This window comes from Dromaius novaehollandiae, chromosome 5 (genome assembly GCF_036370855.1).
Source record: "Dromaius novaehollandiae isolate bDroNov1 chromosome 5, bDroNov1.hap1, whole genome shotgun sequence".
In the NCBI taxonomy this organism is placed as follows: domain Eukaryota; kingdom Metazoa; phylum Chordata; class Aves; order Casuariiformes; family Dromaiidae; genus Dromaius; species Dromaius novaehollandiae.
The window spans coordinates 37,807,079-37,833,032 of NC_088102.1; the positions used below are offsets into that span (position 1 = coordinate 37,807,079).

The 25,954-nt window shown below is 35.8% G+C and overlaps 1 protein-coding gene across 16 annotated transcripts in view; it reads left to right on the forward strand.

The window, feature by feature from the left end:
• GPHN (gephyrin) overlaps window positions 1-25,954 on the forward strand; it is a 321,331-nt gene that overhangs the window by 209,151 nt on the left and 86,226 nt on the right. For 13 of the 16 annotated variants that reach the window (XM_064512456.1, XM_064512463.1, XM_064512465.1 and 10 more), the window contains 2 exons: window positions 2,510-2,644; window positions 23,816-23,872. In XM_064512456.1, the coding sequence (XP_064368526.1) occupies window positions 2,510-2,644; window positions 23,816-23,872 (192 nt within the window). The remainder of the gene's footprint in view (window positions 1-2,509; window positions 2,645-23,815; window positions 23,873-25,954) is intronic. The other 3 variants (XM_064512461.1, XM_064512466.1, XM_064512468.1) reach the window with 1 other exon arrangement.

The window sequence follows — 25,954 nt, forward strand, 5'->3', positions numbered from 1 at the left end:
ATGTGCTTTACCTGATTTGCTCTCAGATTTTCCTCAAAATTATCCATATTCGTAAGGTCAGAAATGCAAGAATCAAAAACAAAGGATCATGAAAAAAGTATTAGCAGTTCGAGAGCCAAACATTACAAGTCCTTACTCATACACATTATCCCTTTAGATTTACTCAGTTCGTATTTATATGAATAAGGGTGATTCTTTACAAGAATTATATATTTTAATAGCTAATACCTCTTAATAGATTGGAGTATTACTTTGTATTTCATGTAGTCCCACATTCAATATGTTATGGCTTTCTCACTGCTAAAGAAACCTGTGTTTAACTTTCAGGTGCAAAGATTGCTAATGCCCATTTGGCTGATGTATTTACTGTTTTTAACTTTTATAACAGTTGATAGTACACTGGGAGCAAAATCTATTTCCACACAACTCTAGGTTATAAGCATGAGAAAGTCTTAGCATGCATGGAGGGATGTGTTGAGATAGAATGTGATCCACCAGGTATAACCTAGTCTCAAGGAATAACTCAAGGTTATTACTTTTGTTTCCTAATACAAAGTCTTTCCCTGGCAAACAGATGGGAGCATGAGTATTTTGTTGCTGGACAAGTAAAATTAATTAATTTTGCATTAATGTAATACCAGGCCTGTGAATAAAGGAAGACAATTTGTCTCCCATTAAGGGTTGCCAAGATCTGATCATTTCCTGTAGTACATGTCAAAGATGCTGGAACTTCCTCTTGCAGTTGAAACAACTTTGACATAACGTTTAATGTGCAAAATCAGCAGAGCATTAAGAACATTCCATTTCATTCCTGGGAATATATATCCTTTTCAGTTTGTTCCCCTTTCAGTACCATTCCTGCTTTGTCTCCACATTTCTGTAATTTGGGATGACCTCTGTGGCAAGAATTCTTGGAAGGAGGTATTTTCCAGTGCTTTCTATTTGTCCTAATGCCTTACTAGGCAAGAATGCTCAAAAATGCCTAAATGCAGGCCATCTTGATTAAAAAAAAAATGCAGGGCATCCTTGCTGGAAACAACCAAAGATGGTAGTTCAGTTTCTCGCTGGAACTTCATTTCTTTCTTCTTATTGCCCGTTACTGCTGTGTCCCCCAAATATATTTTAGGTGGTTTTTTTAGAACTTGAATATCATGCTGAGCTAAGAATTCTTACTGAGGAGAGAGATCTTAATGTATGTGTATATATTCCTTTGAAGGTCTGAATTTGGACTTGTTTTTCCTACTTTTTCTTTCTTATCTGTTGTGATAGAATAGTAAATTGCAGGAAGAGCAATCTGATACAGCAGCAGTGCTCCTTCTGAAAAAGGAAGAGATTAAAATCATTAAAATAAAGTCAGACTAAACCTGTGCCAAGCATAAGGTATAGCAGACTACCTGATGCATTTTGTATTGTATAACTAATGTCAGAGATCAGTTCTCCCATTTGAGGTATTTATCATTTTACAAAAAATATTAGTACTTTAAACTGTCAATTCATTAGACAGGCAGTTTGGTATCTGCATGACTGGGCCCAAATACTGCACTAATACACAGCAGCCGACTTTCTAAGACTCAGTGTATTAAAGCCAAGAAAATCTTAAATGCATTCTTCTACCACTTTTCTTTGGGACTGGAGATAAAACCGAACAAGAGAGACAGAAGATGAAAAATGATGATACATTTACTTTTAAAACTCAAAGTAATAAATTGTTGTAAATTGGTATAGCACAGTTTATTTTGGTGCCTTAATAATATCAGGTAAGGATCAATCACTTAAATTTCTATTATAGAAATAGCTGGCCTTCAAATATATTATGGAAAACAAAAGATTGATTTTTTTTTCTTAATACATTTTAAACACAAGTGATGGCTTTGGATGATGCTTTCTAGGGTTTTTTGCCTAGACTCCCTTCAGAGAGGCCTGCAGCTTTTGCTGACGCCAACTTTACCTAAAGGAATTTTTGTAGCAGAAATTAATTCTTTAATATAAGGAATGAAGAGTACTTACTGCATCATGTTTTTTCTGAGATTGTCAGAGGGCTTCAGTCAGTATCAATAATTGATTTTCTATTTGGAACATTGTCCCTTAAATGAAAATGAGAGGTCTGCCTCCCTTCAGGCCACAGCAGAACAGTCACTGTTGGTCATAGTTTATTTGGAAACAGAGACTTAAAAGGAAAAACATTCATTTCTTATTGTTTATTTCCAAACTTTCAGGCTTTCCCATCTTCTGAACTTCTCCTGTTATATAATGTAGTATAACTGATCCATAGGTTTTCCAGGACAAGTAGTATGTGCTATGCGTCTTTCATTAGAATATGATTTTATGTATATGCTAGGGCTTTGTTATACAAATTAAGAGAATATGGCATTACTGCTGCCAGCACAGAGTATGAGGAAGAGTGCAGACTGAAGAGTGGGATATTCTAAACAGCTTTAGATGTAAGATTTGAATAAGTTTTAAATACAGTATAATTTTGACTATTGATTCTATCTCTCTTCTTTTTAAGATTCCAGATTCCATTATCTCTCGTGGTGTTCAGGTGCTCCCACGTGATACAGCTTCCCTCAGCACTACCCCTTCAGAATCTCCTCGTGCCCAGGCCACCTCTCGTCTCTCCACTGCATCCTGCCCAACACCAAAAGTAAGTACATTTGTGCCTTGCAGGCTCCATGCTCAGACATGTAATTTATGAGATTAATGTTTCCCTCTGCTGATGAAGGTTGGTTCGCATGCAGGGGATGTGTCTTTCTAAGTAAGAGATAAGTGCAAGATAGTGTAGTTCATTCCATGTGTACTGTTGCACAATTTAGTGTGTGGGTCCACGAACATGTTATGATTACTGAAGTTCCCTGTTCTCTCTTCCAATATCAGTCATGAATATGAAATTATTAACCCCTGAATGTCTTTAATGTCCCAACGAATATAGATAATCCTGCCACTGAGTAACAGCATTCAGCAGGTAGTATTTTCTCAACAAAATGTATGTGCAAATTTCTAGCCTGGGCTGGGGCAGTTCTGCCCCACTCTGGTACCGATGGATTTAAGACAGTTTCAAGCCAACTTGTTTTGCGCAAACTTAGATATTTGCTGCCTGACATTTGGAAACAACTCTAAATTGACTAGAAAGAAAGTTTTAATGCCAACCTTGTGGGATTATTTTTCAGTTCTTACTGATTATGCTATATCATTTAATCATTTAGGTAAACTCTACTAATGTGTTTTATCAAACTTTAAATAGCATACATCAAAAACTAAGTGAATCAACCAGTGGCAAGGCCTGTTATTTTTACTTTCAGCAGAATTGCTTTCAGCAGAAGAACTCTGTCTGAATTTACTTTGTAGGTTCATGTCACAAAGATCTTTCTGTGACATATTAATAGACTTGTAGCAGATGGCAAACAATAACATTCTTCCTCATCTAATTCATGATGCTTGAGGATTATTCTGCTTGCTAAAATGATTGCCAGCATCTGCTGGTTCTTCTTACTTGCTACCTCATTCTTTTCTCTCAGCAAACAAGATTTACTGGCAACCACCCATAGAAATGATTTAATTTAGCTTATGGGATAGTTTTATGTGGTACTCACCTTCACTATAATAGAATCAAAATTATTTCAGTGGACAGCACATGTACACATGTAAGTTTTGGGTTTTTTTATATATATATATATATATGTTTATGTACATATAGTCTACTTAAGAGGTTCAGTCAGTTCTGTCTGCAAGCATTTCCTTCATTCGTTGGCTTAAAAATTGCAACTTATCTCATGGCTTAAAATTAAAATCTCAGAGCATATTACATTAGAATAATAGAGCAGGAGAGGAATTCAAAACAGAGAAACTACACTCACTTTTCTGCCTCTTGACAAAACAGAAGAGAGAAAGAAAACCAGAGACCAATAACAGGCATAAAAAAGAGCTGTCTTTGCTAAGAAGTAATTCCAAATGAAGGCTACATATTTTAAGCAAGATATCACAATGGGAAGGAGTAAAGCTTGTCTGTCATGAAGCAGAATGGACTCCTCTAGACTGTCTTCAAAGATTCAGAGATTAGAAAGGAAACTATGAGAATTTTGAAACAGATTAAAAAATCTGAAGCTTTTCTATTGGAAATTAGGTGATATGAGCTCTTCTCATAATTGGACTACAACTTTGTCATTTCATGTTAGGCCACATTTTTCATTTATTACTGCAGGATCGGATTGTCTTCAAAACGCGTGAAACAACACCACTGTTATAACACAGGAATTGCCATGCAGGATCAGAGCAAGTCTAGCTTTTCTATGGTGTCTTCCAAAAGCCAGTGGTATAAGCTGCTCTAGAGAAAGATTTAAGAAAGCCCAACCTTTAGCAGCTGGAAAATAAACTTGAGGGGTAATCTTGCCTATTCCTATTATCTAGAGGTTGGATTTTGCACAGAAGTATGAGCAACTTTGCCATTTAGGTCTTGTGTTGTTTTGCTTGTTACTTTAAAAGAAAACAAAACTTTATCTGCTCTTGTTATCCTTATGTTCAGTCCTTTTCTATATCCTCAAGTTCTCAAACAGTATCTGGATTTTACAAGAGATATGGTTCATTCATATTCCTGAAGATTATCAGTATGTCTAAGTGAATTCACTTATCTCATTATGTTTTTCCTTCTGGATCCTGGCTTTCTAATAATGCAGTATGAATGTAATTTACACTGGACCTCTTGATTCACACTATAGTGAGGATGAAGGTAAATGTAATATAGCATCCAGTTGGTATTCCAGATTATTTTCTTTAATTCGCAGATGTGTGTCTTTTTAATATTCTTATGTTATGGTTTACAAACTCATTTCAGAGCTCCTAAACATGTATATATGACCTGACACATAAGAGAAAAAGTTTCAGCAGAAAGCAATTTAAAGCTTTCTTTGACTATACATATTGTTTTGCAGTTGTGGTCCAGCCAAAGAGACAGAGGCTCTAGATGTCTTTGTGAACTACATATTCCAGTTTATTTTGTTGCACCATTTTGTTATTGTAATTTTTGTTCTAAATGTGCATAGCAGAAAATTGTGTGTCCCTCTCAGAAAAAAACAAGTTTCTGCAATGATGGGATCTATACTGAATGTATGTTAGTAGCAAGCTGCTAATGTATGAGTGTATTGGAGAGAAAGTGTGGGAGAGGGTGTTACTACAACTCTTACTACTACTACCACCACTACTACCACTATTACTACTACCACCACCACCTTTGACTGATCTGCTCAGAAAATTCTTTATCTTTTCATAACTTTATTTTGTAAAAATTAATGTTGCTTATACATACACACAGAGCATGTAGACAGGCACAAAATACAAAGTATAATTTTAAATTTTCATAACCGTTTACACTTTGTCTTCCATATTTTCTAAAAATATAACAAAATAGTAAATGACACATAGTGAGTTAGAACCTATATATCTCAATCAGTCTTCAAAAGTTGAATTCTTTCATAAAGGAAGGAGTTATGCTTTTCACTATAACCTTTTGTGAGGTCAGGACTTTTCAAGACAAATTTTCATTGGGACTGCTCCATCTATCTTTAGGTACATCCTCAAAACTAAGCGGCCTCAGTTGTTCTTTCTTTTAATAAATCTCCGTAGAGCCCCTTCCTTGTACTGTAAATTGCAGTTGGTTTTTGAGCAAAATCCACTATGGCTCAAAGAGCATTTAAATCATATTCAGATATAGAGGCAATCTTAAGTTTTACTCAGGGGAAACTGCACTAACAATCCACCTTTCTTTAGTCATTCCGCCATAAAGTTGATCATGATTGTAACAGATATTTTTAGCTTCTACGATATAGTTCTGGCCCTCTTTAAATTTTACTGCTTTCTCAACAAGGTTAAATGAATGTGCTGAGCGCCCACATGACAAACATTAAGAATGATACAGAGGGACTTTCAGATTTTTCACATAATTTTAACTAGCTGCTCAAATTATGAGATCCTACTATAATTTTGTCTGTGTTCTTGGATGGCATTTCCATGATCTCAAATACAATGTTCTTTCAGCTACAAAAGCAATACATTAATCAGTATAAAATTCTTTCCATGAATATGAAGGGGTTGTGTTCATGTTGACTTTTTTGTTTTGTTTTGTTTTTAACTTGCAACATATAATTTTAGACCTACAACTTTAGATAGCTTAAAAGAATACATCCAACGCAAAGGAGTGAGTCAGTCCTTCAAATTTCTCATTTTCTACTCTTAAGAAGATGAAATTACTATGAAAGAAAATTACATCTTTCAAGTTCAAGTCTTTGCTTCTCCTATATTTAAATGGCATAATCAATATTTAATTTTTGCCAATGTTATGTGTCACAGTCAAATGAAGCAGATATCGAAGGCCAAGAACAGAATTTAAATTATAACCAGGAATACATTTCAATGACAAGAGGTGTTCACTTCGCACTTCACAAGATCATGATTCTCACTGATATTCTCTTTTTCCACTTCAATGTGCAAAGTTTCTTTCAGTGTTATCTTTGATTATGAGGAAACCTAAGAAACCTGATTTAGTACTTAGGAGAGTGACTGTTCTTCCAGCTTGCTACTTTGTTCCTGACATTTATATTCTGCTTAAGAAAAATTATCTGTTTTCTTTACTTTGCTTGCTGGTTATCTGCCCCTTCCCAGCTATCCCCTTTTTGGTTATAATGACGCAGATGAAACCCTTACCGGTATTAAGTTACACACTCAGGTATTTGTAGATATGATAAACAGGTTTTTACTACGTATAATAAAAAAAAGTATAAGCTATATCTGACAGCTAAAATGAGCAAGCAAGGCTACCTTTCAGAAGTTTTTTAGATTCTAGCAAGTCAGTCATCTAATGAGTCCACAGCTGCATCCACTCCTCCTTCTTAGCATAATGGAAATTTAATTCTGCTAGTTAATCACATTCTTCATTCCCGTAACTTTCTGTAGCTTTTTCCTGGTAAGAACTGTGTTATCCTTATCATTAAATTTGAATTCTCTTAAAGACCTAATATTCCTTGTGTAAAAATATCAAATACTAGTAATTTTTATGTAAATTTTTCAATTGCAGAGTATTTCTGAAATGAAAAAGGTCAGAAAAATAGATTAAGCTTTTAACAACAGACTGGTGAGAATTAATTCTGTGGCAAAAAATATTTTATTATCTAAATCATCTCTGGACATTGCAAGTTTTCCATTCTGTAAAATGAGTTACAAACTTAACACTAGAACTACTTTGATTTATATTTTTAGTCTAGTATTGTGATTTTGAATATACAACTTCTGTGTGAAGTAATGACATTAGATGGGAACAGATAGAGTTGAGAAAAACTTTTATCTCAATTATTTCTTTTGCAGTTACAGAGAGATCCAGAAATTCTGAGATAACAGTGATTCGTTGTTTAGGACATGATCTGGCAATCTGTAATTTTATCCATAATGTCAATATTTTGTGTACATTGGATGAGATAAATATATACATTTGGTACTGTGGTTTCTACCATTTCTTCTGAAGGTGATCATCCAGATGAAAACTATATGGCAAGTGTGAATGTATTTTAAAATTTGTAATGTTTGAAATACTTATACAATCTGTGAGAAATGTGAATCCTAGAAATGTTCTGTTGTATCCAAAGAATAGCATTCCTGCCATGAACAACAAAGTCCTTACCTAAATCTTTCTAAGGCAAGATATTCCTTTTAAGATAAATACTGACCTATAAGTAATTTTATACTGTTGTTTTTTAAAGTATTATAACAGTAGCATTAACATACTACTTACTGCTTTTTCCTGGATTATTCCATTGATTCTACTTAGAATCAAATACTTATTTGGCATTCATGGGACATTCTAGAAATTATTCAAATTGCAGTATGCAAAATGAGAGTGGCTAAATTTTGGTAATACTATTGCACACAGTTTCCACTAGATCTGTATTTCATTTTTTATCCTTAGCAAAGCCTTCTTTCCTAATCTTAAAAGTACTATTATTTCTACTTCTGTAATATGTAGTCAGTGTTTATATTCTATATAGGCAGACAGAAACAATTACATGTTTGTGTCTAGCTGCTGCCTGAACTGATCAGGTCTTTTGTTTAATTAACGTGGTGCACAATGAAATGGTATACTTGCTCATCTTTTAGCTTTCCTCTGTTTTATAGCTGCTAGGTGGTTACATCCTAAGAATATATATCCAGCTTTAGGTATCTTGGCAAATTCAGTGATATTTCATTGTTCTAGCAAAAAGTAAATGCTAATACTGGCCAAATAATTTCTTTTTCCTGCTGACGTTCTGATGGGGAGCATATCCTAAACTCTGCAAGTAATGCTTTTCTTTTTTATTTATGAATTTGAAGTTTTCATATGCAGTCATCTTTGCTATCTGGGAACTTGCTTAACTAAGCAACAACCTTTGGCAGAGTCATCTCCCTGTCATATAGGGGAGGAGCATGAAAAATGGAAAGGATATTTTAAATTGCTGGGCTGATCTAGGTAGATGAAATCCCACTCCAAGCACAGCAAGGGTTTCTTGCTTTTTCTTGTAAAACAGGTAGCTGTTTATGGACACACATGCTTAACTACATATATCGATCTGATCCTGTTAGAAATTCAAGTGTTTCCATGGTTATTTCTGGGTTTAATTTCCTCATAATGTTTTTCAGTGCGCATTCCAGGATAAATGAGATTTAGTGAAAAGAGATACCAAGAGAATGCAAATTGGAGTAGAAAATAGCCAGGGTTGGCTTAAGATGAAGAATCCTGCTTACTAATGCATGTCAGTCTCCAGTATCCTCTCAGGTTTCCCTCAACACAGTGCAACAGCATTTTCCAAATGGGTTACTAATTAAGATACTGGAATATGTCCCATATAGTCATTGCCTTTTTTTCTCATTATTTCAAGTGTTTAGTCTTGGCAAAGCATGCAAATGATTGAGTCCTAACAAGTCTCATTTTTAGTTTAAATTCTGGTTAAGAATAGTGATTGTTGTTATACAGAAACACTAAATGCCACAGCTTCAAAAGTGAGATACTGAAACTAAGAAATAAGCAGCTTGATATGCGTGGAGTGTTTAAAAAAAAAAAAAAAAAAAAAAAAGCATCATAAATAGTAAAAGCAGAGTCTACTAAAATTCCTTCTAAAAATGTTGAAAAGTACAGGAGTTCTTTTTTTTTTAATACCAAAACAGACCCATCAGCAACTCTCTAGAGGGACACAATAAAGATTTATGTCATCATGTTTAATCTGAACATTGAATTTCAATAGTCAACTTATTTGACTTAGTTTTATTTAATTTCTTTTTTCCTGAGTAGTACCATATTCAGCAGTAACCAGAATCTGTATTAAATAGAATAGCAGTGCCAAAATCTGCTTCACTTCCTTGTCTCATGCAAAGAACTATTTATAGCAGGGCTGAAGAGGGATGTTAGAGCAGCTAGGAATTGGTTACATGTACCAGTCCAGAACAATTGTTGAATTCATAGAATCAGCTATTTTTCAGACCTGTTATATATGGAGACATACAAAGCGGCTCACATGCACAATGTATTTCCCGCATTCCTCTTTCTTAGCAATGGGCTGGGATTTTATTAAGCTACAGATCTCCATTTTTTGCTGAGTCTAGTGAAATTTTGAAACACTTCAGAAAGAAGCTTTTTGGTTCTTCCATGCAGGGTTTTTGGGGGAGGGGGGGGGGGTTTGTTTGTTTGGGTTTTTTTTCCAAATCATAACTTTTCTGCATGGGTAACCCTCCAGAAGAGAATATTCTCTTATGACAGACTTCCTAACTCACAAGTGCATTGCATGAGTTCTGACCTACTTTTGTTTATGCTGCAGCAACTTTTCAGTACCTCCTTGAAATTTTTTTTCTGTTAGCTTTGGAACCAAGACTTTTTATTATTCTGCTTTCCTCAAATACAAAATGGTGTTTTTTCAAATTCTGATAATTTCAGATTGGCGTTACTTTAAGAAAAGGAAAAGTTGTGCATCCTTGTCTCATTAGTTTCCTTATCCACACTTTTTCAGCACCTATCCAAAATAAATCTCGAGTTTAAACTCTCTGGGTTTTTTTCCAAACAGCAACGTAGTTATATCTGTCTCTCATCCAGCTTCTTCATTTAGAAATGACTGAATGCACCTAGTTCTGGTCCGGTCACTGACTCTTGTTAAGACTATTTTGTGTCTGGTGGCCATTTTGATGTCTTGTTGGAGCTGGCCCCTTGGAGCAACATATACTTCCCTCTCTTCTCTTAGGGGATATCAGTTTGCATTACCTGTGCCAACAGATTTGTTTTTGTTTCTTCTTGAAATATAGTTTCAAGAATATAACTACCTTACATCTTTCTGCTGAATTTTCATAAGGTCACATGCTCTGTTTGTACGAGTTTGGTTTTCCTCTACTTCTCTTCTTTAGTGCATCAGTCCCTACTAATCCTGTAATTTCCTGTAGCAGTCATTCCTACACTAATCTGATCTTAATCATCAGCACAGTCATGGGCAGGCTTGCTTTTGTTCCTTTGTGTATGACATTCTCCACATCACTTATTGCTTGTGTTCTTTTCTGAGGAAAAAATATCAGAAATTTCAAAACACGGTTTCAGGGATAGGCCAACAAACCTCTTTCTTCTAGTTCTTTCTTTATTTATGTAGCAACAATGTAGCAAAGTTCAATGCCAGATCTTATAGGAGAGGTGGGTGATGTAATCTGAAAACAAAAATGATTTCAGTCACATTTTCATATCTACATGCTCAAATGCACCAAGATATATGCTTTCAAGTAGTCTGGCATCCAGATGTGTATCCACCTGGTCTGGTCAGAGTTCTGTGCAATGACTTGTAGGATGTGGGGCAAGTCCTCCACCACCTCTCTTCTTTTCTTCGGAAGCTAGTATCCACAAGTTGGTGTTGGATGTGCCTTTTATATGCTTTAGGAGCTGACAGTGATCAGGATTTTCCCTCTCCATCCTGCTCCACTTCTTGAATCAAGGATTTGCTCACTGTCCTTTGTTGTCCTTATCTAACCCTGTTTTTTATCATTGCAACATCATCTCTCAGTGGCTTAGTTCTTTTAGCGTGAGTGTAGACTGTCCCATGTTTTAAGCTGTCTTTTGTTTCCCTGATTGAGTATCATGAGAAGCTGCATGGCATGTTGTGATCTGAATGAACTTATGACCTGTGTGCCATCAACACGTGTTGTTCTTGTATCTGTTCTTCTGCTGTGCCTTCTGGTGCTTCCACACCCATACATTTCCTTTTTTTTCCTCCATTCCTGCTAATCTTAACGTATCTATTAAGTATTCAAAGAGTATTCTTAAGGAACAGTCTATATTTGTTTGCTCTTGAGGCAAGCTACTTGCACATCACAGTCCTGACATCACACCATGCTTCCACAGATTGGCAGCATAATAATAATAATTATATTCTATTCGGTGTGCACATACAACCCAAAGTGCTGTGAAAAGTAGTGGTGGTCTAGCAGCAGCAGCAGGTATGTGTCTGCAAGAGCAAAAACTGATGTTTAGACCAAGAAAGCTATTTCAAGGTGTGCATGTTCCTGTGGTTAATGTATCATCTGAGGTAAACATTTGTTGGTTCCATCACAGAAGTAGATAGCATCTACATGCTATCATCTATATGATGCAGAATGTGAGAGAGAAGCAAGAATCTCAAGGACAGACATTGCTTTTCTCATGTCTGATGTAAATATGGGAATGCCTTCAAGCTGTGTACTTCTCTACCAAGTATGATGGTCTCTCAGGCCAAGTTTCACCTTTGAAAAGGTTTTTAGGAAGCAGGAGTGTAAAAGTAAATGGAACCTTCTGGTTCAGCGAATCTAATCTTCTATTTAAGACTGGCAAACTAAAAATAGTTGTCTTGTCTCCACTGCTGTCTCCAAGCTTCTTTTAGAATTTCACTCTTCCCTTGGTCAGTTTGTGCCACTATTGGCCTTTTAATTTAAATAGGTCTTTTCTCATTCATGGTTTGATTTTTCAGATGGACGTATAGAGGGGAGGCATATAATCATTTGGTTTCATTTTTATAGATTGACTAAGTCAAGATCCTTCATTTTCCTTGTAAAAAAGACTGCCTCAAGTCTTTTCTCATTTGTTCTAGATTTCACCTTCCTCAGTGTGATCAAAACTAAATGAGATTTTATCAGTGTATTGTACAATAGGCTTATCTCTGTCTTTTTTGCAACTGATGAGTCCTTGCATAGCAAAGATGCACATTAGTTCAGAACTTTGTGTTAAGTTTCACTCCATTTCTTTTACAGCAGTCTTCAAGGTTATCAAATACCTGCTGATGGGATTAGTTCAATATTTCATAATGATGGTGTCTCCCAAATTCATCTCAGAGCACTCCTAACTTTTTGTCAAAAACATTATTGAAAATACTGGACAAGATCAGTCTCTACATTTGAAAACTATATATATAATTTCTCTATAGTCTGATTTTTCCCCTTTAAGCAAAACATATTGTCATCTTCCACCTAGCCATTCCCTTGCCCACCCAACAACTGTTTTAACTTCTATATGTTCCTATCCCACATTTTCTCTGTTTGTAAAAGCAGTTGCCTTATCAAAAGTAATACAGCTTTATACTAATTCCCATTGATTATCTTGCCTTCCCATATCGTGTATTATAATCTTAATTCTAATTTCAGGCAAGGTGTTATTTTTATTATCTCAATCACCTTTGATCTCTGCCCAACCTCAGATTTCTACTTTATCTTTTTTATTTGTAAGTCTGAAGAAGCTTTCACTCCTTGTTTTAAATTCCTTTGCAAAGTGTATTTGGTACTTAAGAGTTTCTAGCCTAGATAAAATAGTTTTCTTTATTTTCGTTTCTAGTAGGCTTTCTGCCATAGCCCTGGTAACCTCCTTGGCATGGCTTTTTATTCATCTGCATAAGAGAAAACAGAGTCAAAAGATTTCAAGAATCTATCTGAGCTGTCTGTCAACTTATGTTCAGTCAGAATGGTGCTTTAGCAAGAGGATGATGAAAGGTGATCATTTGTCTTCTTTGGTAGATAATACTGTTGTCTGTTGAGATGGAAGAGTGTACTTTTCAAGACTAGTCATATTTGAATTGGAGACCTGTTCACTTTAGATTTATTGCATCCCTCTTAAAAATACTTTTCAGTTGAGAGCAAATCTGTCTCCATGTAGCCAGGCAATTCGGCAATTTTGCTATGTTGTAGAACAGTGAAGTCATTCTTGGTCTGATGTGATAACAAAAACAGCTATCCAAGAAATTGGTTATTTGTCTAAAAGAAAGACTGAACCTGAATGCAAGGCTCTCATAAACCATTTACTCCAAAATGTGTGTGTGTCTGCATCTCCTGGTTTTGCATGGAGCTTACGAGATACCTTCTACAAGACATAGACACGTAGACTTTAAATCAATTCTGAGAATTTTTTGTAGCAACTCTTTTATATCAAGGTATTGTTTCTGGTACTTTTCTTGCCCAAGCAGACAGACTTTCTCTTTGCAAGAGCCTAGTTCTCAGAATCATGTTACACTTGCATTTTTAGGTCAGCACAGTGCTCCATTTAATGAGAATAGTCTTTCATCTCTTTGTCTGTCCAAGGCAGGAAAGAAAAGACATTGTCTTTTAGGACTTAGCCTGAGAGAGTGCTATCACATTGAGAGTTTCCAGTCACTGAGTAGATTCTCACACTATCTCCATCAGCCTGGTATTTGAATTGTTGTTATTTTTAACAAGTCTTTCCCCAGAAGGTTTTGAGAAAAAGCTATACTAGGGTACAACATGCTTTTTCTTTAGCACTCTTCTGCCAAGTTCCTATGTTCCCAGTTAGAAGAGAATATTTGTGCGACTTACTATCTGGCTTAGTGTTCTCACTCATACATATGGGTGTGTGTAATCTACTTTCTGTGCCTCTCCACCCCTCAGACAGTTTGCTTTCTTTTTTTTTTAATCTGTGCATGTGTGTATATGCATAATCTTTTGTCACAGCTGAGCCCAAGAACTGTAGACTCATACCAGAGGAACATGTGTGCTATGTTGGTGCTGCTTTACTTGTTCCTTTGGTGTGGTTCCACTTTACCTGTTCTAAGTGCAATAAAAAAGTTTAGAGTACCTTAAGTGAACAGCAACCAGTAGGCAATGAGAGTAAGTGCTGTAGTGGATTTTTGCAGAAATTTATCCAGAAAGACTGGAAATCATTGTTACAATCCCTGTCATTCCAAGTCCATTCCAAATTGTAATGATTACTAAGCATTGACACTCAGTAACAGGAAATGAGAAAATAAAGATGGTGGTTTTTAGAATCAAAACAACGGTGTCACAATCTTTTCTCCAGCCTTCTCATAAACAGCCATTCTAAATTTATTACTACAGTTGTTCCTCCTGTTAAATACAACTTCGTTTTATACTTACTCCTCTAATTACCCTGTTTTCTCACAGTGTCTGCTAGATGCCATTTATTCTATAATTCATGTAAGGCTTAGGATTGTGCTTCTCCAACTCTGTATTCTGGATCTGTACAGAGAATTTGGTATTGTGTGCAGAGTGCATTGCCTGTGTTTGAGAAAATTCTTATTTAGTTGTACCACTTTTTGTGTAATAGAATATTGATCTTATTCTATTGCCCCTATTGCAATTTTTTGTATGCAGCAAGAAAATGGAGAAGGAACTAGAGAGCTTCAGGGAATTGTCTTGTTTTGAACATCAGTAATCTGTTTAACTAGTTCTGTTTGTTCCTTGAAAACAGAGTATAAGAAAATAGCACTTAATTTTTTCAGCATTTCTGCCTCTGTAAAACAGATGGTAGCTGCACAAATCTTGAAAAAAATTCTGATGACATGTTAACATTTGAGACTGAAATTGAATGACTATGAAGGTATTATTCCATTCACAGATACCTCAACATAAGGTATAAGAATGTGTTTAGATGATTAATAGTAATGACAATGGTTCTTATGAATCCCCATATTTATTACATTCAAAATTTACCCATAAATGCCTTAAATAAATTGCTTCTACTTTGTTATAATGTTCACTGTTTAGGGTCAGGGATGTCAAACCAAACATACTCTATTTGTATTTTGTTCGCCATCTTAGTTAATTTTTAAAAGACAAGATATATATTATCCCTTCAAAAGGGGCATTCATGAAAAAGTTTGAATAGGGGTAGAATCTGATTTCTTCAGTCAGGCTTCAACAGTGTGTTTGTTTGAAAGGAAAGAAAGAGGTTACTTACTGTTTCTGATCACTCACATAGTGTTGCATATTCTCTGACAAGAGTTTCTCTATGCATTTGCTCATATTAAGATTAACTGAAACTGCATATACTTCAGTTAAGCAGCTTTTTATTTAAAGCAGCAACAGTGGCAACTGTTGGAATGGATTTATAGGAAAATCTGTGACATATTGGGGGTTGTTACGGTGAGAAATTCAAAACACTTAGATTTGGAGGTTACTTCTCTTGAAAGACTGTTGGAAACTGGGCTTGAACACCTTACATTAGATTTGTGCAAAGCATCTCATATCAAACAGTAACAAGTTTGGCAAATTTCAGACCAGCTGTTCACAGTCTCTCTTTCAGGCTTGCACCATTCAGACATTACAGTTTATTTGTTAACACTGATTTTATTTTCTTTTAAAACATACTGTTTTCAAAATAAGAGGAAAACCTCTGAGCAAGAAGTTTTGTGCATTGGCATGGCAATTCTTTGCAACACCTTGCTGGCTTCTTGAAGTTCATGGGCAGCCTCCTTGGACAATGAGTCGATTCCAAGGTACCATCAAGTGTGGACAAAGATTGACCTTTTTGTCACTTCCCTGGTTATTGTTAGTGTCTAGCCACTTAGGCTCATGTATTTAAGCTTCAGTAAACTGAATAGAATTGAGAATCTTTCCACCTCATCTCCAGCTTCTGAGCTTATCATCTGATTGCTTGAATTGTGTATTTCCTGTAGCTTTAGTAAGTACACTGTTTCCCAGTATCCTCACAAACCCTTCTGCTTCTCTTTTGCAGTTAAACTCTTCAGGAGGTATAGATGCAAGGAAATATGTGTGACAAAGGCTTTACACAGATTTTTTCAAACATACTACTGCTTAGTCAAAAGGATAAAGTACAGGATATTACAGATCATTTGAAAACATACCGTAAATGCATTACTCCTTAATAAGGTTTACTCTTCCATTAAAAGCCTCACTGGCCTATGTTTTTTGAGAAAGATGGGATCTTCTTTTGACACTGAGCCCTAATGCAAACTGCTCTCCCTTAATTTTGCTGCTAAAAGTGGTCGAAGAGAGCAAATATCTTAGCTGATTCACTTTATAACCTACCTTCCCCACCACTGGGTCACTTCTAAGTGACTTCATTGATGAGGCAGCTTTCAACATGACCACCCAGCTATCCTTGATAGGAGCTAGCTTACTGTCTAAAATGTTTTAAGGACATTGTCCTCCATTTAAGTATGAACAGCCCTGTACGTGCTTCTAGCTTTTAGAACTTCAGTTCAACTTAGGGCAACAAGGCAAAAGAGCTGCACATTCAGAACTGAATTGTCAGTTTGGGAAAGGTATGCACAAAGAATTCAGAACTTCACCACCTAGGACTTACCATGTTTTTTTTTTTTTCCTTTTTTCTTAAACATGAACTTCCCTGCTTGCCCAGATGGATTTCTGATAAAAGCAATATGTGTTTGGGTTTTTGAAAGCTGCAAATTTTGCTGTTGTTTGTGGAGGAAAGCCAGAGAATAAATGATGCTCCAGGTATGAGGGCAGCAATATATACCAGCATCCAATGAAAGCATGTTCGAAGTGGAGCTGAAGTGAGAGAAGTGAGAGTATTGATTTGAGAAGTCTGATGTAAGGGTCGAGTGATATAGCGCAAACTGGGACAAGATAGCCTTATGTGGCTAAAGGGGTTTGGGGAACTTGAGCTGTATGACAGGAGGGTTGTGCACCTGGGACAAGGAGAATATGTGGCTGTAACAGGGTTTGGAGACCCTGTGGTAACCCTTAGTCTCTACATGTTTGTGCATAGATGTCTGCTGTATAATAAAGTGTAAAATATTTGAACTTGTTCTAAATCAATTTGCTTGGATAAGCAGTCTAGTCTCAGTAGCACACAGCTCTGTGCAGGCTAATTAAGCCTGCTGATTTCCAACATTCCTTGAAAGCTGTAGGAGTCTGTATGTAATTTTCATACAATTCCAGTTGGACTGTGTGTGCCTCTGCCAAAAGTAGCCATTCTGTTTTGTTACTCATCATAACCTCTTCAGGACTTGGCCAGCATAAAGTCTGTGTATTTTGTTAACTGCATAGTGAAAATAAGGGCCTGACTCTCATTGGCCCTGAGGACTAGTGTAAATGAGATTTAGGTTATTAAGTCTGTAAGAATAGTGGCATAATATGTAATGTGGGTATTTGTTATAATCAACTTTGCTCTGGTTGTGCATTCTACCTGCCCACTTCTAGCTTTGAATTCTGACCATTAAGTTTCACTGAAGCAATAGATATTTGCAAAAAAAATATGTTGGTGTATACAACCAATGTTTTACAAAAACTCCTGTATAAGGACATAGTTAAGTTATCTTTGCTGTTATGTCTGTTAACAGAGCATTAATCTGGTGATGATATTCTTGCACTAAACTGCAAAGCTGCAAAATATTGGCATTTAATTTGTACCAATGATTGGTCTACTGGCACTGTGTTAAATCCCTCATCTGCAAGTGGAGCAGTGTAAGTAGTAGTGCCAGCTTTTTAAAAAAAAAAGTGAAAAAAATTTAAAACATGTGTGGGTGGTGTGAACAAAATGTATGATGGTATGATAAGGTGTTTTATTAGTATTCATCTGTGTTCATGTACATTCTGCTTTTGTAGCTTGACCATTTCCAAGAAGTGCAGCAACCCTAAAAAAGCATTTATGCCACACCTCAGTATAATGCAAAGAAGTGAATATGTTTGTTGGGTAAGATAGCATATCTGTGTTACAGGAGCATATATTCTGGTTCTTTGATAATACTCCCTGTTTATTTAGGAAGCCCCACCTAGTTAATATTTGTCTGGCCTAAAACTGCAGAAGTAATAATTTCTTCAGTTAAAAGTCTCTTTTTCATGGATGAATGTAAAAGTTATGCATAATGCATCTTTTCACTAAAAACGCATTAATTTACTTATGGGAGTTGGACTAGATGATCTCCAGAGGTCCCTTCCAACCTCAACCATTCTGTGATACTTCAGTATTAAAAATGTATGAAGCTCTTTGTTAGCGATAGAAACTGCACACTGTGTACTGGGTGTAGGGTACTGTTCTTATTAGAGAGGAGAGTTGTAGTGGCAGTTCAGATTTCTGTATCAATATTTTCTGCAAGTAAGGGTTGTGGAAAATACTTCCTGTATGAGTATTTTTTATATATCATTTGAATGTGGGAAGTCACAGTATCCCACCTCAAATGTGTTAACAACCACTATGTAATTACTCCACTAATTAAAATGACTTCTTGCCAGCTTCAGAATATTGACAGTTTATTGCTCGTTTCTGGTTGTTACTATCCTTTACATCTCTTCAGTTTGTTCTGTACCATGAATTTTGACAAACATTGCTAAGGATCAGAACAAACATCTTTCATCTTAATAACATTTGACCTCCTCCTTTGTATTCACTTCCCTTATTTGATCCTGCCAACACATCAGGTTTTTTGTTCCTGGCCAACTGATGTAAAACCACTGCCAGTTGGGTTTATACTGTTTAGATATGTCTCTGTTAATATGAAGATTTCAAGAACTTTTTCCTGGAATGGAATGGTTTAATAAAATGTATAGTACAGCTTTTATGGTTTCTCTTCACTCACTGGACCATCCCCTTCCCTAGTAGAATGTGCTATATCAATTTGAGGAATCTCCATGCTTTTGACAACACATTGCTGATGGCTCCTAGCCATCTCCGTACTTAATATATTGTATCCTCCAAAACCACTTTGTGTCGGGGTGGGGGGAAGGATTGTTTGAATTAATTATGATTCATATTTAGTTTGTCTTCTATAAGTCTTTTATGTTTTAGTCTTCTCAATGCACTTATCTTAAAGATATCTTTTTAATGTTGTTTTTATGTATCCACCTGTCCCTTCACTGAATCATAGAACTTTTCTTTAAGCTACATTGGATTGGAGAAAGGTTCATCCCATTGCTCTTTTTCCACATTTTACCTTCATCTCTTGAATAGCACTTGGAAAAAAAGAAACAGCCACATTTGGAATATATTGTGGAGTCCTCCTGAAGGAAGCAGCCAAGCAATGAAAACAGGAACATCATATGCACAGTTTTGCTATAGATTTCCAAAACTGATCATTCCTTTCTTACCAAGATGTTCTGGGTTTTGAGATCAGATCGTTACTGGAGGGAATTAGTGGCAGGTAAAACTGGAGAAACAAGAGAGGTCTTCTTTTCTCGCAGTATATAGGAACTTGTGAATGTCACTGTTTCACAGCCAGAAACCTTCTTTAAAAAGGGACAACTGTATAAACACTTACAAACAGTATGTATAGTCACATTGACAAAGATGTGGCAAGTAAGTCTCGTGATTTAGGATTCACTAGCAGATATTCATACCATTTAACTTTACATACCCTAAAGCATCTAGGTTAGGAGCATGAGGAAACTTTAGGTTATATAAATACCTTCAAGGAGCCATTGCTAGCAGCTGGGAGGGATTTTTTTTTTTCCTGAGAAAACAGAAAACATTCATTGGGACAGTTGCCATGGATGTGTGGGGTAATGCATATGACAAATGCAAAAACAATTATTTGCAGGCCCAGTGATGTAATGAAGTATGACAAGTTTATACAAGTAGTATTAATAGGTTTTTTTATCCACCATTCATCAATGAGCTCTGAGGTAGTGGTCATGTGGGAGTACCTGTTTTACATTTTTCTTACACACCCAACAGTCAGAATTTCGTTCGTATGTTGTGTGTTATAATGTCTTGCTTCTGATTAACATGATTCCAACACTGCCTGCTTGACCAATGAATAAGGAAGTTAACATCTTTTTAAACCATTACTGTAAAGGATTTCCGTTGCTAAAGTTGCATTTATTCGGTTTTGGAATTAAATAGTTTGATCCTATCGAAAAGGCTTTATCAATATAAAGTGTTTATGTATTTTTCAGGATTTTGGAAGAGATCTGAAGAGGTTTAGCCTTCTGGTGAATGTGGGTATAAAAACCCACTTCTGAAAGCTTTAGATTCAGTAAAATTCAGGCTTCTTTGTCAGAAGCAGTAAGCAGGGAAGCTTTCGTGTACCAAGAACAGGCTGAGTTTTCAGGAAGTGGAGGGAGTCTAAGATGGATAGGGCTAAGTGTCTCAGGTCATTTCTCCTCTTCTGGAACTCATCTTTTAAGTAAGTCCAACTAAAGCCAGAATTTAAGATTAGTTCAGAGCTGTTCTTCCTTTATGACCTGTGAGTAGGTCTGCTGGCTTATGTATTTTTTAACATCAACCAGGTGGGTTTCGTAAATTTTTTTCCAAAGCAGAATCAAAGGTGAAAGTAGACAGGCAAATTCCCCATAGGCTATGTTAGAAGGTAGAGGAGTAATAATGAAACTATATATGAGACATCTGCTTGCAAAATATGAAGTGCCTGATCTATGGTAACCAAGTCTTTGGTTTATCTTCTCACAAGTCCATTAAGCATGTATGAGCACTCTTCTTTGCTCTCTGTTGGCTTCCCAGCTTCCTAAGTTCTCTTCCACTGGCTTCCTATCTCATTCTGCTGAAGTTCAAATTCCAGCTTATTCTTCAGGATTCATGATAGAGACATCTGTGGCTAATCCTTGGCTCATAACTCCTACTGTTATTCCCTTGTGAGTGAGAAAGGGATGCAATTGTAATGCACTTAGCTTGACTGCTGCTGCATTATACCTTACCAGTCTCCTGGAATGTTCCTTTCAGAACACCTCACTTCCTTCCGTACATTGAGTATCTTCATTTAGCTCATTCCAATTGTTTCAAAACCCTCACTTCTTTCAGGTAACATTTGACAATAACTACTGAGTGTTGCTCCTGTCCCATCTTATAATCCATTCATTTAGCTTGTTTTGTGATATAGAAGTAATAAATAGCAATCATAAAGCCTGAGGCCCAAAAATTTATTTGCAGTTTCACTGTTTGGGTTCTTTTTGTTAGTCCTACATTTTGCTTAGGAGGAAGTATTGTTTTCACTTTACAAATCAGTGATAGAAAAATCAAGATTACGTATCTTAGACCACACAAGTTACTGATGGGTACAAATGCTTTTGACTTAAAACACATATGCACACAGTCTTTCTGCTCTGATCTTTCCTAGCTGCAAGTATTCGCACCTTCTCTGTGACAGAGTTCTTGCGTCAAGCTGAGTGTTTGAAAAATGCGGAGTGTGTAATCCATGGCAATTTTCCAAAATACTGCTTTATCAACCAACTTCCAGAACATTGTACAGGAAGAGTTTACCAGAAATAGGGATAAACTTGAATTCTTTTCTATGGCATTTGTCATGAAAAAACAGTTTTTCAATTCCTGCTGCCCCTTGCCTTTTTGTCAATACTCTGTATAATTCCCCCAAGAGATGTCATATAGTTTGTGCAATGTTCGTATCATTCTGATTCATTCCTTGAGATGCATCCAAACTGCATGCTGAATAGCACAAGGTTCCATAGAAAACATGTCATCTTGGAAATTCTGTGCCATGAATGTAAAACAAGAGTTGACTTTAGGCTGTCTCCTTGTATTTTATATTTTCAAGCATTTATAATTTAATTCTTTATAATGTACAGATTGTGTACATATTCTTCCATATTTTTTGAAGAGAGAGAGTAAATAATGTCAATTTTATGCACTTGTAACATCCCCAGCCTCCTCTCTGACTGAATCCTAAACCATCAGCACAGCTTGAGCTACCACACTACCCACACTGGTAGGTATCAGAAGATAAAAATTTGCCCCAAAGGGAATGCATATTGTGATCTCTTGCAACTTCTTCCCAAGTTTCTCTGATATGTATCATTTTTCTCAATATCCTAGTTCCACATTCTTGTGTGACATTACCAGCATTTGTTTCTTTTCTTTCAGTACATTTCTCACTTTTTAGAGAAAATTTGAATGTATTATTTTTGAAAAAAGTTTTAAATTATTATCATGAATTTGGGTTCTACTTCATTTTGTCTTATCATCTGGGATGGGTATTATTTGAACCAGGAAGCTGATCCACATACCTTTGCTTTAACTCCTGTTGTTTTCTTTCCAACTGAGGATCCCTTTTTTCTCTTGAAGCTTTTTTTCTTTTGAATTAGGAAAGATAGAGCAACTAGGTTACAATGGCATATACATCATTTGAGTCTGTGTTCTAAAGGAGACATATTTTGTTTAAGAATGCCAGTTTGTTCTTGGTCAGAATACTAGAATTGCTTGCAGATTTGCTTGGAATCCTACCATAATGATAAAGTGGGTGTTTCACTTGAAAGAGTTCAAAACAGATGCTATTCTAATGTGAGAAGACTAGGGAAGGAAAAGAACAATTTCCTTAAAAGTTCCAGTGGATTTTATTAGTGTGCATCCTATCAGAACTGAATATTTAGAACCTTTATATATTGCTTAGTTGCATTATTTTCTTGGGAATTTAGTGCAAGTTGGTTTTTTAAAAAGGATCATTTGACTGTGTTTTGAATATGTAATTCCCAATTTGTCTGTTGGTCAGATAGAATCAATTGGTGGCAATAGAAATTTTGCTTTTACTATTGTGCCCCAGGTCAGCCTAAAGCATAGTTGAATTTCCATGGCCTATTCAGTCTTTGGCTTCCTTTCTGAGATTTCCAAAAGGAATGAGAGTTAATATGATTTGAAAAGGATCCACCACAGTTGGATGGGACTGAATTTATTTTACATAAGGTATGGAACAACCATCAGATAGTAAAAACTATCAATTCAGTCTCGACTCAGACTACCAAGAAGGAGGATATTCCTCAAGTCATTTTTCTTGTCTCCTTCCTCTCTACTCCAAATAACTGGACATAGGTTTAATTTCACAGCAGTAAAAAAGGTTTATTTACTGGACTCACAAATCTGAAAGGAACTATTATTGTAAATGAATGGTTTGTTATACATGCTGCTAGCAATACAAAGCCTTTAGAGCAGGTATTTCAATTGTTTCTTCCATCCTCTGCATCATCTAGGAAAAAACCTTATATAATAAAGGAAAAAGAATTAGGCAGGAGATGCTAGGAGAGAAATTGTACATATATTTTGTATTGAAATAAAAATCTAATGTTGGTCTGGCATTAAAATTTTCTGGTTGGGCAGCATAATTTTTTAACTGGGAATCTTGATAGCCATGGCTAAAATCTCTATGCCTGGGTCAATAGGAATCTGTATTGCGTTCTGTCAAGTATCAGCAATGATACTTGTCAGGCCTGATACTCACAGTAATAGCATAGTGCGATCATGTGATTTGATTCAACTACTAACTGTAGTAAAAGATAAAGGGTTTTTTTTTTCAGTCAGCCTTAGGACTTCATTATTCTCCATATCATATCAGATAAGTAACATGTATTTTTTAAAAAATTTTTAGTGAATTCAGCATGTAAAACTTGTGCCAAATGGTAATATATTTAAATAAAATTTATCAACAAGGAAGTTTAAAATGACATGGTAAAGCATCATTTATTCTGGAAATTAAAGTCTGTGTCCTTGTCCTCTAGAGATGTCTCAGAGAGTCAAATTGATGTCTTGCATGTACTGCTAACTGATTGTGTGGAAATTTTTTTAAGTTCACTTTTTCTTTATTCTTCTGTCTTTTTTACCCATCTTCCCCCATTGTAGCAAATTAGACGGCCGGATGAAAGCAAAGGAGTTGCTAGTAGAGTTGGATCCCTCAAAGTAAATATGTTTCTAACATTTATTTTGCAAGTTTTCTTCTATAGCCTACACTTTTCCTTTTGAAGGGGGAGGTGAGGGGAGGGAGGGAAGGGGCTTTTCCATTTCTCACCATTCCATCATTTTTATTTCAGTATTCTTATCGCTGTTGGGTCACATTTTGTTTGTTTCTGTGCTACACATAGAACAACCTGCTGAAGGCAAGCTGCCAACTAGTTAGCTTTGAATGTCATCACAAATAAGAGACAGAAGCAACCTTCTTGAAGTGCCTGTAATTTGGGGATCATGATTAAACCACTTCTCTGATCTACGCTATTTGTTGACTCTTAACTGCCTGCTACACGGGGAAGTGACTTACTCATCTTCAGAGTACCACTTCCCCTCTTGAAACATAATTAAACTTTTATAGTGCTCACACATTTTGCATTTAATTCTGCAAAAGATCAGTACAAGGAAGCAGAATATTTAGTGTACATCCAGCCTTTAAATCACAAAAGTGTACATGAAAAGGAAATGAGAGAGAGATTCACGTTAAGCTATTAAGAACGGAACTACTGTTTCTCTAATAACTAGCCAATTCCTTTTTCTGCCTTTTTCGTGTTTGTACAAACATACTGAAATGTTTAGAACACTTAAGAGAACAGGCAGATTTCTAAATCCATACCCACTTGTGTATAATTTTACATATAATAAATGGTTTAAAACACAGGAAATCCTCTAAATTTACCAAGATGCTGATCATGTGCAGCCTAGGCCGTTCTGTTAAGATTCCATCTCAACAGTTGCCTCTTTTAGGACCATCCAATTTTTCACCTTTTTTCTACTTTATTTCCTTTTGGCACTTTCTCAAGCGCTAATTAATTAATTTTTCTTCTGCACTCTCCTTGCCTTTCCTGCCTTCTTGGTTTTTGATTTTTTGTTTTATTCTTGTATGTATGCATATTGCCTTTGTGCCAGGACAAGCCATCCTCTCTGTTCTCTAATGCTGCTCTACAGCTGCTCTTTGTGAAAATGTTATTTCACTGAGCATAAAGAAGGGGAGGGGAAGGATTAATTATGCACCTCTTTCCAGTAATGACACCATTTAGATTGATCTCAATGTAGAAAAAGAAGCCAGTTTCTATTTGTTCATACAAGTCATACCTAGAGGCATCTGTAGCATTCCTCACTGTCTGTGAGGCTTTAGCTTTTCATCTTGTGTTTTGGGAAGAGGTTTTAGTTACAGTATATGTGAGAAGAACACTGTACATGATTGATGGACTGTTGTTTCTGTAGCAGACATTCAGTACCACTGAATTCACACAGAGGAAAACACAGGCAGCCACAGCTACTATTCTGTTTTGAAAATTGTGCAGATAATTATTATGACTTCCACATTTTAATGGGTCATCATATACAATTGTATATGGATAATGCAAATACATATGCAAGAGGTGTAGTTTATCTAAGGGCCAGGATTCATCTATTATTTTTATGAATGTGGCATCAGTATGAAAGCCACTAGTTTAAAAAACACCGGGATTCAATTTTCAAATATTGACACCTAATTTAGGATTCCTACTTCCTTCTCTGACTGCCCAAGATTTAATTTCATTACCGCAAAAATGTATTTAGGCCCAAAATCTGATATGAATATCCATATAGACAATCGAAATCCTAATTAAGATTTCCAAATGTGAAAAATCACCCCTAAAATGTTATTTTTAATGGCAAAAAATCTAGAACACTGCCTTGCCAATAAATAAATAAATAGATAAATAATGTAGCAGATTCAGTAGATTTAGAATGATCTGTTCCTTGATTTTTTTATATTCATTTTTTTCCTGTACTGAAAAAAGAGCTGTGTTAATCAAGCAAAAAAGTCTCGTATCCAGTTCCAGAGTTTACTGAGTATGTTTGTATTGTGCAAAGCACTTTGATGTCTTGAAATGTTTTGCCAAAGGCAGTGAGAAATGTGTTATGCTATGATTTGTTTAAAAAAAAAAAACAAAGAACGAAAGAAAAAAGAAAAAACGTGACAAGAGAACAGCTTGTTTTTTCAATTCATTTTCTGATGTTTACATGTAGCTCCATCGAAAGCTGGAG